Source organism: Passer montanus, unplaced genomic scaffold, assembly GCF_014805655.1.
Source record: "Passer montanus isolate IOZ18808 unplaced genomic scaffold, ASM1480565v1 scaffold67, whole genome shotgun sequence".
Taxonomy (NCBI): domain Eukaryota; kingdom Metazoa; phylum Chordata; class Aves; order Passeriformes; family Passeridae; genus Passer; species Passer montanus.
The window spans coordinates 1,575,875-1,598,103 of record NW_024371815.1 but is presented as its reverse complement, the minus strand read 5'-3'; the positions used below and the strand labels follow the sequence as shown (position 1 = coordinate 1,598,103).

The window sequence follows — 22,229 nt, the reverse complement described above, 5'->3', positions numbered from 1 at the left end:
AGGTTGGATCAGGTTGCTCTGGGCCTCCTCCAGTCCCGTTTGAAAACCTCCCAAGATTGGAGTTCAGCAGAGACAGCCTGCCCTAAAGCCCAGTCACTGGGAGATTTCTTTCTTGTTCTTATTTTGATTATCACTATTGTCCTTTTGCTGTGTATCTTGGAGAAGCACGTACTTTGTTCATGGCTGTATTCCCCTTTGGATGGCTCAATGGATATTTGCTGTTTTAACTCATCCTGCCTTCTTCCTTTGGCTGGCTGAGCGAGCCTGGCACCTTCACCATTCCTGCAGTGCTGGCCCACAGTGGTCTTACTGGCCTTCCTCCAGTTATATGGCACTTAGGCCAGTTTGTCAATACCTTCTTTTTTGTGCTGGGGAGCCCAGAAGTGGCTCTGGTGCTCCTGGTGTAGTTTCCTATATGCTAAATTAAAAGCTTAATCTTTTTTGGTACGCCCCTCCTGGTTTGGCCCAGTATCAAGTTAACTTCAATCATTGCAAGCTCTCACCACTGACCCATGTCCAACTTGCCCTACACAATGCAAAGATCTTTCCTTTTGTCTTTCTATTTTTCTTCTTTTCTTTCTTGCAAAACTGCCAACTTCAATTGGCATCCAGCAGGCACTTGAGCTCTCCCAGGGGCAGGGCATTGTACCTTTCTTAGGCAAACTTTATGAGGGTTTCTTGGCTCATTTCTCCAACATGTCAAAAAGCTCCTCTGAATGGTCCTCGTATCCTCTAGTGTTGTAACAGCTCCACTGAATTTGGTATCATCTACAAATTTGGGGAAAAGTGCATTCCGTTACTTCAAATGAGCAATTGACATGAAAAGTAATAAAGCAAAAGTTTAACACTCCACCAAACCCCAAATTACCTACTGACGGGAACAGTTTTCTAATATCATTCATGTTCTCCTGCATTACCATTACTAGGATTTTCCCATTTTAAGGCAGTGGAATTTGTATCTTTATGCTACTTTCATCGCTGGGGGCAGTGCAGAGACATTTGTCTCTGAAAATTGTGGCGCACAGGGACAGTTGGCTGTTGGCAGGGACACTCCCTGCTGGCCTGAGGAGAAGGGTGAGGCCTGGCTTTTCTCCCTTCACTTGTGCACTGGCACGTGTGTGTGAGTTTTGACTCCTAAGCAGTCTCGAATTTTAAGACTGGAAAGCTGAGCTTTGAATCATCCGAGGCGGTCGTGCATGGCTGGGCGGAGCTGCAGCGCGCTGCTTCTCGGCCACTTAACCCGCATGTATTTCACACACAGCTGCTGATATCAAATGCTAGGCTGCTCCCTGGATTTTGCCATCTGTTGGAGACACGTGTTTCAGCTGCATTCCAAGGCTGAGCTAATCTGCAGCAGAGACCCACCACCTCCAGCTTTGTAGGACTGCAAATAATACTTGGCTTTCTGTCCTCTGAAGATTTATGTTTCTTCTCTTAGGAGCTCACAGGGCAGCATTCCAGCCAGATGCTGTTTTAACTTGAATCAAGCAGATCTAATGAAACCTTTTTCATAGTGCAGGCTCAGCATTTCTGTTTGTTCTTAATATTTTCTAAAAAGTTAGGAAGGTCACAAATTTGACTTCTATGTCTCCTTAGAGTATTAAAAACCCACAAAAGCTACATGTGGTGTAGCACCCGCCCAAAAAAAATCTCCTAAAATTTGTATTAGTTTTGCTATATTTTTATCTTTTTGACTACTTTTTCATTACAGTTCTGTCAATGAACGCTTGGTATAGGTAATAGGAAAAATCCAGTAGTAGAAGTTGTAACTGGCCTTTGATAAAAATGTGAGAAACCTTATCAGTAAGTTCTGGAATTTTCTGCCGATGTGATGCTTCTTGTATAATTTATCAAAACTTCTGAAGATATTTACACACTTCAGAAAAATATGTGGGAAAAGCTGCTAAAAGGAGGAAATTATTGTCTGTTGGTTTAGAAAAATTACACACGAAATTAAGAATAAATCCTATCCACTTCTGTCTGTGATCCTTATTATTCCACAGAATGGTTGGCATCTCTTGTTCTTTTTCCCCCTAAGTGTCCCAAATAAGCAGCAAACATTTATTTGAATTTGTAGGGAATACTATACCCAACTCTGGAATGTTTTAATTCTTTCCTCCACATGGGCTTTCAGCTTGGAGTATTGTTGTTAGGTCTTAGTGTCCCTTTATAAATGTAAAAGATGTTAATTCTTTTTAGTTCAATCTTTACCTGTTTTTTTGAGTAGCATCTTCTTTTAATTCTTTATAGTAACCAGCAATCCCTCTGTCATGATAGCCCTATTTTCAGTGTCAGGCACTTAGTATAAAGTTTAATTAAATTTCTGCTGGAGAAGTGCACTGTAGAATTTTGTTCTGCAGTTGGCTAGGAGAAAACTTTGACAAGGATGGGTAAAGAAGAAGGTCTTACACTTGGCAATACAGCAGCTGGCTTTTTCCACTTTGGAAACTGAATATGTCATTGCCTTGATAGATGTAGCTTTTAATTCCCTGGGAATTTCTCTTTCAACTTCGTGAGAGACTAAAGTTCCCCCAAAGGTCTCTGACTTTCTTTCACTGTAGCCATTGAATGTGGCATAATTGGCAGGGGATGCTTTTTCTCATGACTGGCTTGGTTCTCTTTCATGTTTGATAAATATTATTAAAAGACCTGTTTCTGCTCATTTCTCTTAGCTGTAAGGGGGCAGTTAGATACATGTTCTTAGGAACCTGGGTGATTTTGACACAGGCTGTAAATGACATAATGCAGGTAGTGTTTGTGTTCAGCAGCTAACATTTGACAGCACAAAACCCCTGAAGAAATGATATTTTAAAAGCTCTAATTTGAACCAAGAGCTCCAGAGTTACTTATGCTACTCAAGGAGATTTCTCAGTAATTTGCCTCTGCAGCTGCTTGTGAATGATCTTATTTTCTTTAAATCCTCTTTCAGAGGGTATTGCTGCTACTTTTCTTCTCAAGGCCTATAACTGAAAATATGTTCTAACATCATCTAGCTCCACTGTCTTCCTACCACAGACTTTTTGTACTGACTGGTACCACCCTTAACTGCATAAAGAAAAATAATCACTGTTCTGAAGTACTTTAAAATCCATGCAAAAGAGAATATAAAAGAGTTCATGTGACCCTGTTGTACTTGGTAGCTGCAGAAAGTGGGTAAATTTGTTTTAAACTGAGACAAATTTGAAATCTTCATGTATAAACAACACTTGGAAGGAATTTCTGGGATCGTGTACTTGATTTATACAATATGTATGAGTGCAATGCATGATTGGGATGTCATTGTGCTAAATATGTTGGAAAAAAAGATGGTATCTATCCTCTGTATCTTATTGAGAGGTCTCAAATGAGTTGCAAAACAGGCAGGAATCTGTGAAAGCAGTGGTGGGAGTTATGCATGCAGGTTCCAGTTGTCACATGTTGGTCCTTCAAGTATAGTGCCATGGTAGAAAACATGAAAACACTTCTTAATCTAATCTGCTGAAGGGCTTCTGTGCCCGAGAGCTTTCTTATCAACTCTGTCACTTAGTCTAATAAAAAAATGCTCCTTCTCTTTAAGACCATGTAGATTCTTAGAGAATCTTGGCTACGAGAGCGTTGCTTCCACAACATGTGATGGATTAAAATAGAGGCAGCAGGGAAACGGGATTAATCCATTTTAATTTTCATTTGCCTAATGGAAGATATGCTTCTCCCCACTAAAATAAAGACCATAATACATATGTCTAAAATACATACCTAATGCATACCTAATTACATTAGTTGGTTGGCCTTTATGCTGCCAACTTTTTTTTCCCTCATGTAACAAACTGTGGCTCCAGTGGTTCTCCAGTGGGACAGAACTGACGTGGAGACTTTGGTTGAGCTTTTACAACTATCAGAATATACAATACTAGGCTAAACTAAAGTCTTCTTCTGTGGCAGCTTATGCTCAGTTTAAACCTAAACCATCTCTCCCTTTTTCCTAGTCATGACTCCTCTTTCATTCCCTCCTGGGCCCCTGACATACCACGTGCAACTGAGGGAGGTTGCATCGCTGTAAAATACTTCTCTTCATTTTTTTTTCCCCCACTCTAGACCAATTTGTGCTCTCTGTTAAGAAAACAGACAAGGAAGATGAACAGATTTGCTCTGCACCATGCAAGGCTGAAAAAGATAGTAAGGCTTTGGGTGAGATTGCTGTAGATGTAAGAAAACTGAGACATAAACTAGGTCGATGCAGTTACATTGGATGAACAAAGGGTGTAACCATTCCCTTGAAGAGAGCACAACTGTACTGACCCCCATGCTTCTGAAGCACAGTTTGGAGGCATTTTTGATGCAGTTCTAATAATCTTTATCAATTTGTGGTAAGTTAGCTGCTTAGAAATTCTGTGGTCTTGTGGTTTGTGCTTATTAAAAACTAAGCGCTCTTGCAGTGTTCTGTGTATTTGTGTGTGTGTGTGCCCAGGTTTACATGAGTAACAGGTTTTCTAGTGCATACCTGTAACTTAAAATAAAAATCCAAAATAAAAAAGGCTCTGCAGTCATTGCTATTTCATTATATCAGTGTTTCAAAGACTTTTTGTTTGACTTAAACATGAGGCATTTGTTGTTATCTGAAAGATTTACCACATGCAGGTTTTTGTGGTTGGAAAAAGAGTAGTAGGAAAAGCAGAGGAGAATTATGCCTTCCCTTAACCCTCACCTCAAAGCCATGCTCTTTTGTGGCATTTCTTTCTAATTTGTGTGAGTTTGTGTGCTTTGATCAATGGAAGTGTGAGAGGAGGGTTACGTGGGTGTGGCTGCACTGGTCACATCTATTTCAAAGGATCAGTTCTGTGTCAGTTCAGCAAGTACCAAGATTGTTGCTTTCCTTTTTTCTTCCAACTTAAAACCTATGTCATGGCGTTTACCAATAAGTTGTGAGAACAGGAAGAGTATGAAATACACAACTAATTAGGTACCTTGAATTAGGGCTGCATATGTGAGCTTGGGTCTTATTGAATGTGTGCCTTGCCTGGGCAGATTCCTGTGTCAGCTATATGGATGTTCAGTGTGAACACCTGTGTAACTGAAAGCGAAACTGTCCACAGTATTTAGTTACACGACATTTTTTCCTCCCAAGGGCGCCCTTATAGATCAGTGTGCCTGACAGATAGCATTCAGTAAATGAGGCAGCTGCTTAATTTTTGTCATTGTTGTTCACTGTACAGTCCCTCTGAAATCCTGCATGTTGCAAATTCTTCCATTAATAAAAACTGCATTCTTTCCTGCATGTCTTTTTTTGGCATACTTGGAAGTCTCACAAATGTGAGTTGACATACTGGGAAGTATTGTTTTTATTTACTGTACGAGGAGTTGGGACACAGCAACTTTTCTAAATCAGGGAAGAAGTCTGCATCTGAGCCAATCTTCATCAGTTCCAGTTAGAACTTCAGAGCAGTCTAGACCAGCTTATTCACTTCAAATCTGACCTTTTTATCTTTGATCATGGTTCAGCCAAGCCATCTCCTGCCACTCAGGTTCTTTACGCAAACTAATTTAATGTGCTTTGTAGACTGTGAAAGGATTAAGGCAAGAATCCTGAAGAAGCAAATTGCATCCGATCATGTAATCTCATTGTGTTTAATCCTGTAAATCACTTTGAACTATAAATTACTTCTAGTATGTATTTTTTTCTTTCCCTTCTTTTTTCTTTAGGTGTAACTTGACATAAAGGACTTCTATGGATGTAGGACTATAATGAACAACAAACATGATTTAACTAGTTCATGATTCTAGTTTTTCAAATAAGGTTATAATACTCTTCCAAAATTCCATGCATTTATGTTGGTGAAGAAAACGGTTTTGTAAACTGGAGGAGATACAGCACGGTTCCAATAAATACATTGTTAATGGTTAATGTTCTTGTTAAGAAATCTGTTTCTATAGTAACTGCTGCAGATTGTCACTTCCTCTAGCATTTGGAATAGTACCAAAGTGAATTTAACACTGATGCTGCAAGGGACAAATCCTATGAGAGCTGCAGTGGATCACTGTGAGCAGTGTGCTTTATTTGGTATGGAGATGTATGAACACACAGTTCAGTAACCAGAGAGGGTGTTTAAGAGCTCTTTCTTCCTACCCTTTATTCTTATGGTCTGTGTGCACTTACTTTTTTCCTTCTACACAAAGACTAGTCCTCATTTGAATCTTATAACAAGGGCACATAAAATACATAGGTATGCTTAAGATTTTAAGTTTAAATATTGTGCATGTATATGCTACTAATTTAAATGTCTGTGAAGAGATTCACCACACATGATATTCACTAATAAAGAGGGAGTCAACATGGGGAAAATGTCTGTGGCTCAAGCTTTGAAACAAAGCCCAGGTGAGTTTTAAAGGGTGTTTTTGTCTTGTACTAATTGTGTTTCTTTGCTGAAATATAGTGAAAACAGATTTTTCTTCTCCGTATAGAAGTGTGTATCCTCAGGTGAAGTGGATGTTTTCAGTGGCTGTGTATTCTGTTTCACTGCATGTTTGCATCTAATTTTTTTTGTCTCTTGATTTGAGACTGGACCAAGGAAACTCTTGATCAAGTGAAGGCTGAACCTTTTTTAAGGACAGAGAAAAAGACTACAGAGAAGATATATTTTCTTTTTGGCAGCCACAGTTTCAATGCTGGTGTAATTCTGAGAGAAACATAACTTTGTTTTTGCAAATTTGTATGTTTGGATACAGTGAGCACTTGGGGATGTTACAGAGACTTCCTTCATGCATTATTTCTTTCCAGATGGACGAGATAAAAGGCAAAGACAGGGTGATTCTGGCTCTGGAGAAAGACCTTGGTGTCCAGGCAGGCCACACGCAGAAACTGCTCCTTCAGAAAGAAGCTTTGGATGAGCAGCTTGTCCAAGTGAAGGAGGCAGAGCGATACCACAGTAGTCCCAAGAGGGAGCTTCCTGCAGGAGTGGCAGATATCAGCGAACTGATGGGAAGTCCGGTAAGAAAATGGTGTTTTCTCTGAAGTTCAGCTCTGGAGAACTGCCTGGGTGTTCACCTTGGTTTTGTGGTTACTGCTAGGACCAGTTAATGGTAAATGACCTGGTGCTGCACTGTGCTGTTTTACTGATGATTTAAAAACTCCTTGGACCTCTTAAATTGCAAAGAATATTGAGAAATATGTGGACATAGAACTTCTAGAATTTACACTGTGATCTTGAGCTGTGAACCTCAGTATTTTCTCACTATTTCATTAGGGATATTTTAACCATTAGTAAATGGGTACTATACTTCTCAAAAACTGAACCATGTGATTTTAATCTATGTCCTTTACACTAGAATTGTTTTAGCTGAGCGTGAGAAATCTGGTAAGAAGTAACCTGCTATATGTGAAACATTATTTACCTAGATAGTTTTTTTAATTGTTAAACTTTACATGCATTTCACAATATGCTGATCATGAAGCATTTTCCCAGGATGTTATTATTTAGTGTTTCAGTTAATTATAGTTAGTTTTCCAGACACTGATGTACGAGTCTGTTTCAAATTTACACACTACAGTTGCTAAGCTATCATATTAAACTATGGACAGTAAAATATTATTTTTTAAGTAATTTTATAAATCTGTATGTTTTTGATGTAAAGGAGCAGCATCTGGATGAACGAGATGTGAGGAGATTTCAGTTAAAAATCGCTGAACTGAATGCTGTAATAAGAAAGCTGGAAGACAGAAATACTCTCCTAGCAGATGAAAGAAATGAACTGGTAAATTAATTAGTAATAACACAGATGGTGAGGGTATCTTTGTGGCAAAAGATTTAATGTTGGAAAGTCAGTGTTATAAATAATTTACGAATTAGTCCTGGTTGGCCTCAGTCAATTATATCTAAATGTAACAGAGATTTCTATAGAAATTAATCTTGTGACCATAGAAGACATGGATGGAACCATTTCTGTTCCACAAAAATTAAAATTTACAGATTTGTTTTGGGGTCACAGTAATCAAATTAACTTGTATATTGCCTGTAGTACTGTGTAACGATGTTGTGTAAAACATGCATAATCCATGCACTTAAATTGCTGTATTCATCCTTTTGAAATTTGTGACATGCTTATGCTAGCTAGGAGTTAAAAAAGCTGAATGATGAAAAATCTGCCATTTCTCAAGGGAATTCTCTTAACTAGGTGAAGTTATCCTAGAAGAGGGATAGTAACTTAGGCAAAAAGGATATGACATGAATTTTAAGAATGAATTTTATCAGCCTTTATCAGTACTTAATTGCTTGCACTGAGGCTAATGGTAAAACTCCCATTGACTGCAATGGGAGGTGAGTTTCACAACAGGAATTTTTACACATGTCCATTAATGCCCTAATTTTAGTGGCAGTAGAACAGATTTTTCATTCTAAAAAGTTGGAACCTGTATATCTGATTCTAAAATTATGGTGAGGGCTGAAGTGGTGCTATGTGTCAGTCCTATAGATGAGTGAAACATTGACATCTTTGTGAGATATTGACACCTCCTTCCTTGTTAATCCTTTCTGTGGGGCTAATTAATGCAAAACATCCCTGAAGAATGCTGAAGTATTGCAATGTATCCTTCAGTGTCCCTCTAGATGGAGGGCATGTAAGACTCAGTCAAGTGCTCTTCTTGATTCTAGATTCAGTGGCATAAGGAATATATTTTGAAAGGAATGTGGAGCAGGTTTTATATTATGAGATAATAGACATAAAATCAGTAGTATCAGGAAGGCCATGTGATTAAGAACTGTGAAAAATAATTTTCTCAAGAGTGAAACAGAAAACCAAATACTCAGTGAATTTATCTCTTTCTCCTTTCCAGATAAAACTTAACAAATTTTTAAATCTTTTGACTGAGAAAAATAGATTTTCCCCCAAACAAAACAGCTCATGGAGTAAAAACAGTGAAATATTAAATACACACAAATGCAAGGAAGAGCAGTAATTTGCTTCATGTAATTGACTAACATTATAAAACCACAGGAGCAAAATTGAGCAGCTTGAAAATGTCAGCAGAATGCTGAGATTGAATCTGTGCCCTCTGGCTGACTTTCTCATTGCTCTAATTATGCATTAAGAGGAGGAAGAGTGTCCTCCTCTTAAGGGATGGCTAAATTGGTGAAAACAACTTGTCTAGAGACCTAGTTGGTCACAAGAAGCTTATATAAATTGAGATTATTTCATAAAGAAATCACTATGGATCATCATAACTGTTTGCCAAGAGCAAAATCCAGTGACCAGGTTGAGTGTTTTGGCAGACAATACAAAAATGTTACATCTTATTGTTTGAACTGCTGTAGTTCTTAGTTCAGCAGTGGCGTATGTTAGATGCCATTTAGCAGAAGAGCTAAACTTTCTGAATTAAGCAAGGCAAGTGAAAGCACACCTATTTTTCCTTTCCTTCAAACTAAAGCAGAGCTAACTTCATTCCTTTGCCATTTGCAGCTGAAACGTTCTCGGGAGACAGAAAGTCAGCTGAAGCCTTTGGTAGAAAAAAATAAGAGGATGAGCAAAAAAAACGATGATATGTTACAATGTATCCAGAGAATGGAAGAAAAAATAAAAAATTTATCAAGGGAAAATGTAGAACTGGTAAGTAACCATCTCTGGTAAGTAATCACCTCCAACATCATGTTATGAGACCACATTGCACACAGTTACTTTGAGGTGGAAGTGCTTGTGAGGCTTTTATTCTAACAAACAGATCAGTCTCCACAGTGGGATGGTGCAACTGTCAAATGCAAACAATACAGCTGAAAACTCATATTCTAAATTCAGAGTGGCATGTGCTTTGTGTTGTATCAATTCACACTGATTAAGGGAAAGGAGCCCAGATAGATAAAATGTTTTTGCAGGCTGTAAAAAGCAGTGACTAAAAATCAGCTTTAATAAATACTGCTTTTGTGATTAGAAGTCAGAACTGAATTGGAGTGCATGCACTATGCTAAATCACTGAGTTCACTTGTCTGCTAATATTTTTCCCAGACTGTTCTTTGATTCTGCTCTAAAATATCTTACGTGAGAGATTAACAGAGGCATATAGAATGTGAGGGGTTTTGTTTGTTGAAAGAGGCCTTGTGTTGTAGTGGAATAAGCACTGATGGGTTCAAAGAATTTTTGATTGCTACATCACACATGAGAGTTTTTCTCCTGTTGCATCAAGACACTTTAAAACATTCTTTATGTTTTTTATTTTTGTAGAAAGAAAAGTTATCTGCACAACCAGCACTGAAGAGGCACACATCTTTGAATGATCTCAGCAGCACACGAGAGGAACAAGAAATTGAATTCCTTAGACTGCAAGTCAAAGAACAACAGCATGTTATTGATGATCTCACAGTGGTAATGTTTATGACTGGTATACACATGTGCATGCACACACATCTATAGGCAAGATAAAGATTTAAGAGGAATGTTTTAAGTCCAGGTGTAGTAGTGATATAGAAATACTTCTTTGGTGTCAAAGGGTTTTTGTTTTTTCTCAGGTAGTGAATGAATTTTTTTGGAATGTGTATGAATCTTTGTATTAAAAATATTTACCTATTACATGCTGCTTGTGAGAAAAAGTGCATGATCAGCCTTACTTACAAAACTGGCTGTCAAAAAATGAGGAACTTGAGTAAAGGAAACTTTCCAAAACTTAATGACTAAAATGTGTTGGATGCAAACTCAAGCACTCCCCTGATCTAGAAGTTCTCCTGAAAGAGGGAAACATGGTGCCATTAATTTCACCTGGACAAGCATCTCTAGCTGAGCTGGCCATACAAGCTGTATTTAAAAAAGATGGGGAGAGCTCTGTGTGGTTCATCAAAGCAAAAGTAGCAGCATGATTTAGGATTAGAACTGCCCAGCTGCTGCCCTCTGACTCCAAAGCCTTCTGAGGGTGATGCTCATGGATGTTCAGTGTTTGGTCAGGAATCCTTCAAGTTGTGATTGATGAGGAATCTTTAAAGTTGTGTTAGAGGTGTCTAGTGCTATTTAGTGCAATTTGTGACAAACTCTTCTGGTGCTGGCAGAAATTTACACATAAACTCTGAGAGACCTTGCCATTCTGGAGCAGCATCTGCAACTCAGGCAGACTCAGACATCTCAAATGGCACTTCTGACTGCTGCAAAATTATAAAAAGAATTTAAAAGCCTTCTGTCTAAATAGAAAATTAAAGAATTGGATACATCATTGAAAATAAAAATGGAAGGTCCAAAAAGGAAAAAGAAGAAGGTGTGTTATTGCTGTATGTGGAACATGTTCCTGGCAGTTCCTTTGAGATTTTGACCCAGGATTTTTCTCTGAAATCAGTGCCAAAGTTCAATGTCTGTGTGCATTCTCCAGTGTCCCAGTAATGTTACAAGCAGTAGGATGTTACTCAGGTGCTATGATGTAGGGTCTGGTCCACAGAGAGATGCTGCTTTAGCTTCCAAATAAAACTGCATAGGCAGGGATGGTGATATGACATTAGATGTGCAGTATATGGCAGATAAAACCTCACTTATATTTCAGTGCAAAGTGGGTATGACAGGACTCTCTTTTTACTGTTTCAGCTAGTGATACAAGGAAATATATTGTATCCTGACTTTGGTCAATAATATGAAGTTGTATTTAGTGTGAAAGTAAAATAAAAAAATATTTTAAAATATTGTTTCATTTTTGCTTTGTTTCCTGCTTACAGATACTATTCCACTTGCAGAAATTATTTAAATTTTTAACTAGGAAACTTCTTTGGTTCCAGTACAAACTAACTGAGCCTTTGCCTTGGATGTGAATGCAGTGGAATTCTGCACACTGTTGCTTTTAAGCTCTCTTTTCTGGCCCAAACCACACCTCTACAGACTACAAATGTATCATAGTTACCACGAGTGACCCAAATGTCCCATACCTGATTAATATAAAAATAATCAGCTTAACTGCAGCTGAGAGTAATATGATTCATGGAAATAAGAACAGTAGTCTTAGGCAGTAGGGTTGTCTGAACTGATTAGCAGTGTCATCTGTAGGCTATCTGATGCTGTTAAAACCTTGTCAACATGACTTCTCTCACAACAGGGTGTTCTGGTCAGTTCTTAAAAGGAGAGTTGTCAAGGTAAACTCAGATGACTGCAAAAGATGCTAGTGGCTTTTAATTGGCATTATTATTGTTCTGGTAGCTTGATTTATGTTGAAGAAGTCAATTAAGCAGTCTACTTACATACAAGACTAGAAACAGGAAGACTGGGATTTTGGAAGTGTTTGTTCATTCTGCACTGCATTTGTTTGGACACCTGCTTGGGAGGCAGAATACCCCACTTGAAGCAGGAAATGTGCCTTAAATGGACATCTGAGAAGAGAGCACTCTTCTTTAACAGTATAAAATTCAACTGTCTGGTTTTTTTAGCTTAAAATGTTATATGATTCTGCAGCTTGAAATACCTGCACCATTCTGCCTTTGCAGTCCTTACTTTTCCTTATTTTTCAAACTACATGTATTCAAGGTGCTGTGTAAGTTGTTGTACTTCTCTCAGTTATTTTGCATTTTCCAAAACTTATTTCCTGGAACAATGTGCTGATAAATAATTTTGTTGTGATTTCTACTGTGAGCTTCCTGTTTTTCCAGTTTCCGAACTGAATGCAAAGCAAATAAGTGAATAGAATAATATCACGCAGTGAGCAATAACTGCTAAAGAAGCACTTGGAACTGCAATCTGTCTTTTAAAAATAGAGGTGCTGCAAACAAAGATGCAGAACTAAGGAGAGAATCAGAAAAAGCAAGAAGACAGAGCACCTGCCTCCTGTATTGTTGGGGGTTTTTGGCTTTCTCCTTCACATTTTTTTACCTTCTCTTCCTCCTCTTCTCCTTTGGAATTTCAGGCAGTATTCTTGGATTTAGATGAACTTAAATCATGCATTTGCAGTCTTGACCTCCTCATGTCATGGTGTAGTTTGTTGTGATCTTGCACCAAAAGCGGAGTAGAAAAAAGACAGCGACTAAGTTGACACAGACTGAGTGCCTTTGGATTTGAGACTTTTGTCCTACAAGGAAAAGTCAGATGTACCACTGTATCTGCATATGCATGCTTGTATATCAGAATATGTCTGATATAATAACTTTTAATTACTAAGACTGGACTAAGTTTTGGCTACCGACCTGCTGCTTCAGGGTGGTTGAACACTGGAGTGACACTCTGAATTCTGTTTCCATAGTGAGCTTCTTGGTAAAAGAGTCAAAAGAACTGTCAGAAATCTGTGCTCAGAATTTACCAAAGCCTTTTCTTGCCAACTTCCCATCAAATGCGTGAAGTACGTGGCTGAAGGTTTGCTGAAGGCATAAAGCTGCAGTGCAGTGTGGTGTAACATGGTGTTATTCAAAAGGATAAAGACATCATGTTAGCTTTACCAGAGGCTTAAAGAAAATGCTAATGATATTTCTCTCTGTTAGACATATCTAAGTATAGTTTTAAAACAAACCCATACCAAAATGTTCTCTTTCCTTCTAGGAAAGAGAACGGTTATTGCGGTCTAAAAAACAGAGGAGGAAAAGTCTGAAGCCTCCAAAGGTGAGCAAACCTTCGGTTTTTCGTGCATTTCTGTTGCTGTGAACAACACCTCTTTCAAATACTGCCTGAATTTAAAGCTCTGCTTAATGAGAAAAATCCATATAATTCTTCTGCTTACTCTGGTGAGTGCTTAATTTTTTAGGGTAATTCAAGAGTTTTGTACTTCACACAAGTGATGTTGTTTTGGGGTTTGTTTTAAATAAACAATAAAATTACACTTTTAGCCTCTGCAGCCTAAATATTCAAGTGGCTTGAGGCATAACAATTTAATGGTTTAAAGCAACAGGTGTTTCAAAGGACAAATATTCAGTCTATTTTAAAGAACATACCCCCTTTAAACTATTTGTACCAACATAGAGCTAAATCACAATTAAAGAATAACTCATGCTGGAAATGTTACTGAAATAATCTTTCTGTATGTGATATATAAGACAATTCCAACTGTTATGCATTAATAACTTATCTGCTCTAGAATACAGGGTTCAAGACAAAAATTCCAATTATAAAACCAGAAATTTTGCTTCAGAGAGTGCCCTTCAAGTTTCTTGTAATGCGCTAAAAGTAATTTGCTGAATAATGTTTTTTGTGAAGTTGAACATTAGCAGCCTGGAGCATGTGTGTGGGAGGTGAGAAATGGAGTAAGAGGGGAAAAAATGGAAATGAAGAGTAGAGCTATCATTATCATCTATATAGTAGCTTAAGATATATTCTGTCATAAATGGGTGTGTTCTGCATAGTCTATTCCTGGTAACCTCCAGGTGGTGCTTTTTTATTGCTCTGCACTCTAATGCCTATATTCTGTAAAATTTGTCCTTTGGGACTCTATTTCACTGGTAGTTTTTTCAAATTCTGTTTCTAGTAATGATGTGTCTTTTACATAGGAAAAAAAAAGAAGAAAAACAGAAGTAACAATAGATCCTGCCAAATATATTTGTAGCAACTGTAAACCATTCTTTCTTGATGTAGTGTAACTGGAAATTTGTGTTTTGAGAGCAATTTTTTAAAAAGAATGCAAAAGTAAATATATATATATATGGATGTAATTTATACTGTACTTTTCATCATTTTCTCTAATTATTGGCCTTTTTCTGACTGTAAGTCAAATGTGTAAGATAATTTGCTAAATTGTAAAATTCCTCACTAAACAAAACTAGTTAAGTCAACTTTTAGGTGTTGGCAACTGATGATGAGAATTTCTGTAGGCTGAAAACTTCAATAAATATGCATTTCTGTCTTGAAAATGCTCTGTGTTAGTAGAGCTTCAGCTGGCACTGGTGCAACCTGATGTGTCTTGAGAAACCTGATGCTTTTGTGGTCTCTTCTTCTTTTCCAAAAAAGCGAGGATTGGAGAGAATAGGCACAGTACATTAAAAATTTTGCTATTTTCTGTTTGCTAAGAGTGCTATAATATGGGGAATTCTGCTGATCTACTGCAAGAATTGTATGCATATGGACAGCAGAGTTAGTAGGGGTGTGATTCTTATTTAGGGTATAGAAGATGCATCAGAAAGAACAAATTAATCAGTAGCAGGCATTTCTGCTACAAATTATTCCATCCCATGTCCATTAGCTCTTCAATGGCTGTAGTGACCATTTGAAATTCTATGTGATGCTATCTCCTGAAAGGAAAAGCAGGACTATAAAACAAAAACAAGTGAAAAAATGGAAGGTTATGAGAGAAGAACAAATGGGATTGTGTGTACTATAGTTGTTACATCATATATATACACACTAGTTAATGTAGTTAATTTATAGCTGTATTTAAACTTTCTAAATGAGCTAATTCCTTAAGGAATGAAAGAAGTAATCAGTAATACTACTGTGCCATTACCTGCCAGTGAGTAAACCTGTAGATTATTTACATTTATATGCAGTGCTGGCTCACAGTTTAACTGCAGTTGGTGTTAACTTCTAAAAATCCAATCCTGGCTGTTTTCCTTCCAGGCCACCTGTGTGGTCCTGTGAGGATCAAAATCCTCAAAGGAAGCTGTGTTTCCCACAGTTTTCCAACAATTTTTTATTTAAACAATCTACGTGGAATGGGTTTCTCACCAGATGAGTTGGGATTTTACCATCTTCATCATCTCTGTTTTTACAGCCTATATCAGAAATCCAGAAGAAAAAATGTAGAATGTATTTGTCTGAGTGTTGCAAATGTTGGTTAGATGTCAGTAATGGACATGAGATGCAGACATCTCTCTCTGGACAAAGTGGTAACATTAAGTGGTTGGAAGTAGGTATCTAAATAGGACATAGGAGTTTTGGCCTGAAAGTGCCTGGTTTTCTCCATAAACTATAAAGGCAGTCTAAGATGAGTGAATTGTTTTATATGTAGATACGCACAGCATAAGTGTATTTCTGTCTATTATCTGTGCAAGATTTTTATCTCATACAGATTATATAACCTGCATAGAATAGTATACAGAATATAGATAGAATATATATAGAATATAACCTGTCCTTAGAAAAAGAAATTTCTCATCTAAGTCTTTGGCTCTGCTTTTCGAAGGTTTGTTAAATGTAAAATTAGGATTAGCACAGTGAACAAGTTTGGCAGGCGGAGTTGTATCTATTTCTAGATGTGTCCCATTCTTTGTGACAAAGGGAAGGAGGAAATCACTCCTAAGAATGAGGTTTCATGAAAGTGGTCAGATAAATTCATTCTGGAAGGTATAGAATGATTCTTTTTTTGTTCTAATAACCAGGAAAGTGGTGCACAGGGTGAAGATTTTCCTGAATGTGGTTTTAGATTCCAGCTTCCTTCATTCCTGAGATGGTCTGACTGCAGAGAGCTTGTGGTTGTTCTATAATGAGTATTTTCCTGACAGTTGTTTGTATTATCTGGAACAGAATCCATGGAATGTCTTTCTCCACCTTTGAGACATCTCGTTTGAATGGTCTGTTGGTAGCCTTTACAGCCCTGACCATCAGTTTAGCTGAGAAGCTTCTGAAAGTTCTGTATTTCTTGGTTTTGTAATTAGCTATCAGTGTTATTTCTGGAGCTCTGTAGGTGCACTGGGTTACTGTTGCTACTGGAGCTTTCACTGAGCGCTCTTCTAATTCCCAAGGAGTCATGGAACAATGCTGGCAACTGCTTCAGGCTCCCCAAGGAAAGGAGCAGCAAAGTGGGATGGGCTTTATAACCTCTGTGCTTGCAGGGTCTTCAGAGGAGTGATGTAGTGACTGTGTAGTCAGGTACCTGATTTTTTCCAAGGTGTTTTTAAAATTTTTTTTCAATTTTTGTTGTGAAATAACCAAGAAACTTCAGAAGGAGTATTTTTTATATTTGGTTTATTTTTGACATGTGGAATGGAGTTACATTCATTCCGTGATGGATGGAGTCATGCATTTGACAAGTAAGACATATTTACCCAGCTTGTTTGGTAGCTGCAGGACTCTATGGATTGTGCCTTTTTTTAAACTTTAATAAATGAACTGTATTTGCAGTAGTGGGAAAGCCTGGCGTGATGGAGTTCATATTTCTTGTTTTATACTTTTCTTTTTTTCTCTGCCTCTGTGCTTTGGTGTGCCTGTATTTTTCTGGCTGCCAAGAAATGACATATAAGCATGAAGGTAAGAAGTTACTGAAAGGCACATCTGATTGCATTACAAGGAAATATATCTTGGATCTTTTTCATCATGTTTGATTAGATCCCTTAAAATGAAGTATTTAAATGTAAAATGAAAGTCCTTTAGCAACAGAGAAATCAGATGATATTGAAATTTACATATAATGTAGTTTATGTGTCACTATTGATTTATAGTAGTCTAAACTTTGATGTTTGCTGAGCACCATCATTCAGTAGAAGTATTAATACTTGAGTTATAAAGACCTAATGCATAATTTTACTTTAAAATTATATGGAAACATCACTATAAATTCACATGGAAAATACTTGATATTAAATGCATGGCAGTAGTCAGTGGAAATTAGAATTCAAATCAGAATTTTTCTATAATTTACATGACTATTTTCTCAGTTAAGAAGTTGTGATTTAGAAATAAGAAATTTGCAAACAAATATAAAGCAATCTCTGAGTGTTAATTCAGAATGTTCCCATTTTTAAAAAAAAGTTTAAATGAAACTTGAATAAACATAGTTTATATAGTTGTAAAAATCCAGTGAGTATTGTGCATTTCTGCATACTTTTCAGAAACTCTTGTGGTTCAGATTTTGAGGCATGTGTGGAATGTCCCTTGGAGTTGATATATTTATTGGTGATTTATTATTTATTATCTACAACTTTATGACTCACATGTCTTTTTTTGAGTATTTTTAAAACTATTTTCTCTCTCTACAGCTGTTCCCTTGTGAATTAATTTGTTTTGGTGTTGCTGTGAATCAGTTCTTGTAGTTGGTTATTTCACATACTAGCTGATCAACAGTAAAACTGGCTATTTTTTGATTATGTCATAAAGCAATTCATACCTGTACAGGTAATATAATTAAATATTACCTGTATATATATAAATATAATTAAATAACTTATCCCTGTTTTTATGGAACAGATCTGCTCCACAAAATTATAAATATACAGCTTTTCTAAAAATTAAGAAGTCTTAAAAAGAAATTGTTCACCTGTGACTTCAAATATTACAGGTAGTCTTTATAGCATTTAAAAGTTTTTGACTTACAACTCTCCTTTAAGTGTTGCACTTTTTTAGTGTGATGGGAAATACTAAGGTGTTGGGTTTTTTTCAGAATTCCCTCATATCTAATAATCAAGTGGTTTATTTATTGATTTGTATATATTTTCACCTGACTTTTGCTATAAGTGAAATGTTCAACTTATTTTTCACAATAATGACATTGCTTTAAATATTTTCTCCAGCCTATATACCTTTATGTAAAATCAAAATCACTGTTGTTTGGCTAATTTATTTTCTTTTCTTGAAATGGCATGGGTGGGTGTGTGCGTGCAGGGTTAAAGGAAGATGTGTTTGACCTGAGTTACCCAAAAGTTACTGTACAGCAGAGATGTAGCAAAAAAATCCCATAGGTAGGTAGGTTTTATTGCCACTTCTAGTTCAGCTGCTGCTGACCCTCATGGTACTGTGATCTCTGTGCCATATGATAATAAATTTGAGATTTGTTCTCCATCTTTTAGAAGCCCCTTCTGCCAGCCTTTGCAAAGTCAAGACTTGACAATTACTTTGTTTACCAGCTGCCGTCTTCTTTACCTCTATAAAATGTACCTTTATGAAACTGTATCTGCAGATCACTTTGGAGTCAGGAAAGTGAGTTGAGCTAGCTGCTCAGATTGTAAATTTGTCTTCCTTACAACTTGAAGTAGCACCATTTCTTTAGCCATATTTTCAACTTCCAATATATATTTGTAATATTACTGTTCCATGGTTGTAAGGTGCAGCCAGTATTCAGTGGGGGAGAAGAGCTGGATGGGTCATACCCCAAGGACTAGTGGCCCCTTGTGTTTTGTGGTAAACCTTTGTGCTTGTAGAAAGAGAAGTCTGAAATGGTTTTAATTTAAATGTGAGTAAATACATTAGCTTTCTGGATAAGTCTTTGTATTTTTAGAATAGAGATAAACCTATTCCTTCTGCCCTTTGTTTTGTTAAGTAGGGCAGAAAGGTGAGCTGGTGAATGCTGGAGGAAAGGATTAGATTATCCCAGGGAACTGTTTGTGTTAAGCACCTTGGACATAGCGCTGCCTGGCAAAAGATCACAGTGCTTCCTGAACAAGTAAAAGTGATGTCTTTCCAGCACTGTGGCACTATAACTGTGATCCTATGAATTCACAAAGTAGTAGTTAAGTAGCTTGCAAAAGGAAATTTGTTTCTCAAGGTTGTTTGGAAGCTCTTTGCCTTTTGTGCTGCATCATATTTATCTGCAGGCATATGGATAAATGTTTAGAAAAGATACAGCTTTTTGGGTTTCTGAAGGAAAATTTTTTAAGTACTGTTTGAAGGGGTCTTCTTAAGTGAAGCAGTTGAGTGATCCAGGACATGACCTTGGAGCTTTCTTTGGCAGTTGGAGTGGAATTAGCTGTACTGTGAAACTATTATGGACTTGTCCAGCTTATGAGGGATGAGGTTGTGACCTGGTGGACCGTGGTGACCAGGGCTGCAGACTGTAAATGGAGCACCTGGTGTCATGAATGGAGGCAAAAAGTCACACCTACAGGCTTGATTTTTTGGTACCCCTTAAATCAAGACAGAGTATTTTGACTGCTGATGAGAGCTGTGCTGAACCAAAAGAATACAGTGGGCATTAGGGCTTTGTGAGAAAGAGAAGACCATACTTGTGTAGATATACTGGAAAAAAATCTCTAAGGTTAGGTAAGTCTGGAAAACTTCAAGGAAAGATCAATATTTGGAAATCATCATGAGAGAGGGCGTTATAGTTAAAACTTTTTGAAAACTATCTTGAATTAAATTGATTGATAACAATTTGCTGAAATGTAGGATTCATGATGTTTGATGATAACTGATAACTTTTTTAATCCTTATGGCTATTTTAATGAACAAGCTGTTATCTTCTCATAGACAACCTCTGTTATGTATTTGAAAAAGACCCAAAGAGCAAACTGTGACATCAGGATCTGTGCTTCAGTATCAAGCAGTGGCAAAACATGTAGAGATCTTTCTTCATCTTCTTACAGCCACCTCTCTCCACTACCCTCTCTGTCTAGACTGCTTCATAACCTGAATCCATTTTTCAGCAACATCCTTTAAAAAAATATTTTCAGTTTTCTTGATTCTCTGAAATTGTGTTGGATTTCTGTGGTTTAAGAAGTTATGCTTTCTATTGATTAATAACAGTTAAAAACCTTTGTTTCTAGTTAAATTTATAAACCCTTTTTAAACGGTTGAATTTCCAAGGAAATATGCTGCTTTCTGTGACTATGTTTATATAAAAAATCAACATTTTCACAACTGATATTGTACCAATTTCCACCAGCTACTAATTTTTTCTAATTTTCTCTAGGCATGCATTTAATTGATAATATTGTGCAAAATTTTTTTAATCTGCAGTGCAATGCTGCTTTTTCCTAGACATGTCTTTTTGGTTAGACATAGTATTGGAGCAAACTTTTGAAAAAAAAAAGAGAATTATGATAGTGAAAAAAATAAATTATAAGCATTAATTTATACTTTTAAGTAGGGTTTTGCAAAATGGTATTTTTTCCTTTTTGCTATCCTTTTGCAATTAGTATGAGCAATTAAATTTTTTCCACCTTGGTCTCCAGAATACTTTTCCTTTTGGTTGCACATGTTATATTGTACTGGCTTTCTTCTGAATAGATATTGGATTTCTCTACTGTGAATCTTGTAAGGACTTGTGTGATTTTGGTAATTAGGTTTTATAGTTTTGCTAAAGCATTTTTCTTTTGGTAATTACCTCATCTCTGTTCTATGTCCAGTTCTGTTCTTGGAGGTTATTCCACAAATGATGTTGGAAAAATAACTTATTTAGTCAGAGAAGAGTTTGCACTGGAACCTTTATTTCTTTCTAAATACCAAAATAATCATCAGAGAAAACCTTGGTTACTGCTTACTGTGTCATTGGAGCTTTTCATCTGTTTTGCTACTAGCTAAAAAAACCTAATTTTTCAGAGGCATGTTGTGGAGACATTTTTTGGATTTGATGAAGAATCTCTTGATTCAGAAACTTCATCTGTAACTTCATACAACACAGATAAAACAGACAGGACTCCTGCAACACCAGAAGAAGATTTGGAAGATGTAAGTGGTAACTGATTCGTTTTTCTTTCTACCTCCTGAATTATAAATTCAAACTTTCAACCATTGTACCACATGAACTGTGAATGATTTGGCAGAGAATTCCTTTGGGTGTTTTTCAAGTCTGGTAACATATACACTTTGCAATAAAATTAATAAGATAATATTCTGCCTGACAGATTTGGCAGATATTGGTGTAAGAAATAATTTTTTTTCCTCAAACTCTTTCTTATGAGTCAAAACAGAATGAATAGGCATATTGCTTTATGCCTATTAAAAGTCAATACTTACTAGACAATAATTTACCTTTCAACCTTATAATTTATTTGACTGTTTTGATACAATCAGGATTTTCTTTCTTTGCTCACAATACTCAGAGAGTCCTTTGCAATTCATGAAGTCTTAAGTGATCATAGGTAGCAAATACCCAGTGACATGTTTTGTCCCAGCTCTGTGATACACACTGCTGCTGGCCTACTTTGGAAGATTGCGTGCGTGAGCACAAAGCACGAATTAGATGCTCTTTTTCATCTTTCTTTCTTGTTCACTAACTTCTGCCTAATACTCCTCAGAAGAAGCTTCCTTTTTTGTAGCTTTAGTGTCTAATAATATTGTAATCTCTTTTCCTTAGAACTCAAGTTCCTGGAGCAAAAATTAATTAAAGCGAAGGACACTTCTTGTCCTCAGCAGTATAGGAAAGACCTTATAAGTATTAAAGTTAATGGCTCAAAATTCAAGGAAAAGAAAGACTTTGAAAATACTTTGTATTAAAAGAATAAATTTAAGAAAATATCTTTGAAATAATTTTGAAATGTAACTTCTGTGTCAGTGTGCTTGACGCTGGCATGATAGAGAATAAGTGTAAAGAGGGAAGGGTGGACTGCATGAAAAACAGAACAAATACCTTCTGAGACCCCTCTGGCTCTGGAGTTGCTGAAGACTATGTTGCACAAAACTATTTCCTCTCATTTTTCCTCTCAGTTTTCCCATTTCTGTGCATTGCTGTCTTATATGGC

General features: G+C 36.8%; 1 protein-coding gene across 3 annotated transcripts in view; it reads left to right on the top strand.

Annotated features, from left to right (window-relative positions):
• Window positions 1–22,229, top strand: part of JAKMIP1 (janus kinase and microtubule interacting protein 1) — a 139,940-nt gene that overhangs the window by 75,399 nt on the left and 42,312 nt on the right. For all 3 annotated transcript variants that reach the window (XM_039728855.1, XM_039728857.1, XM_039728858.1), the window contains 6 exons: window positions 6,755–6,964; window positions 7,609–7,728; window positions 9,430–9,576; window positions 10,186–10,326; window positions 13,453–13,512; window positions 21,088–21,216. In XM_039728855.1, the coding sequence (XP_039584789.1) occupies window positions 6,755–6,964; window positions 7,609–7,728; window positions 9,430–9,576; window positions 10,186–10,326; window positions 13,453–13,512; window positions 21,088–21,216 (807 nt within the window). The remainder of the gene's footprint in view (window positions 1–6,754; window positions 6,965–7,608; window positions 7,729–9,429; window positions 9,577–10,185; window positions 10,327–13,452; window positions 13,513–21,087; window positions 21,217–22,229) is intronic.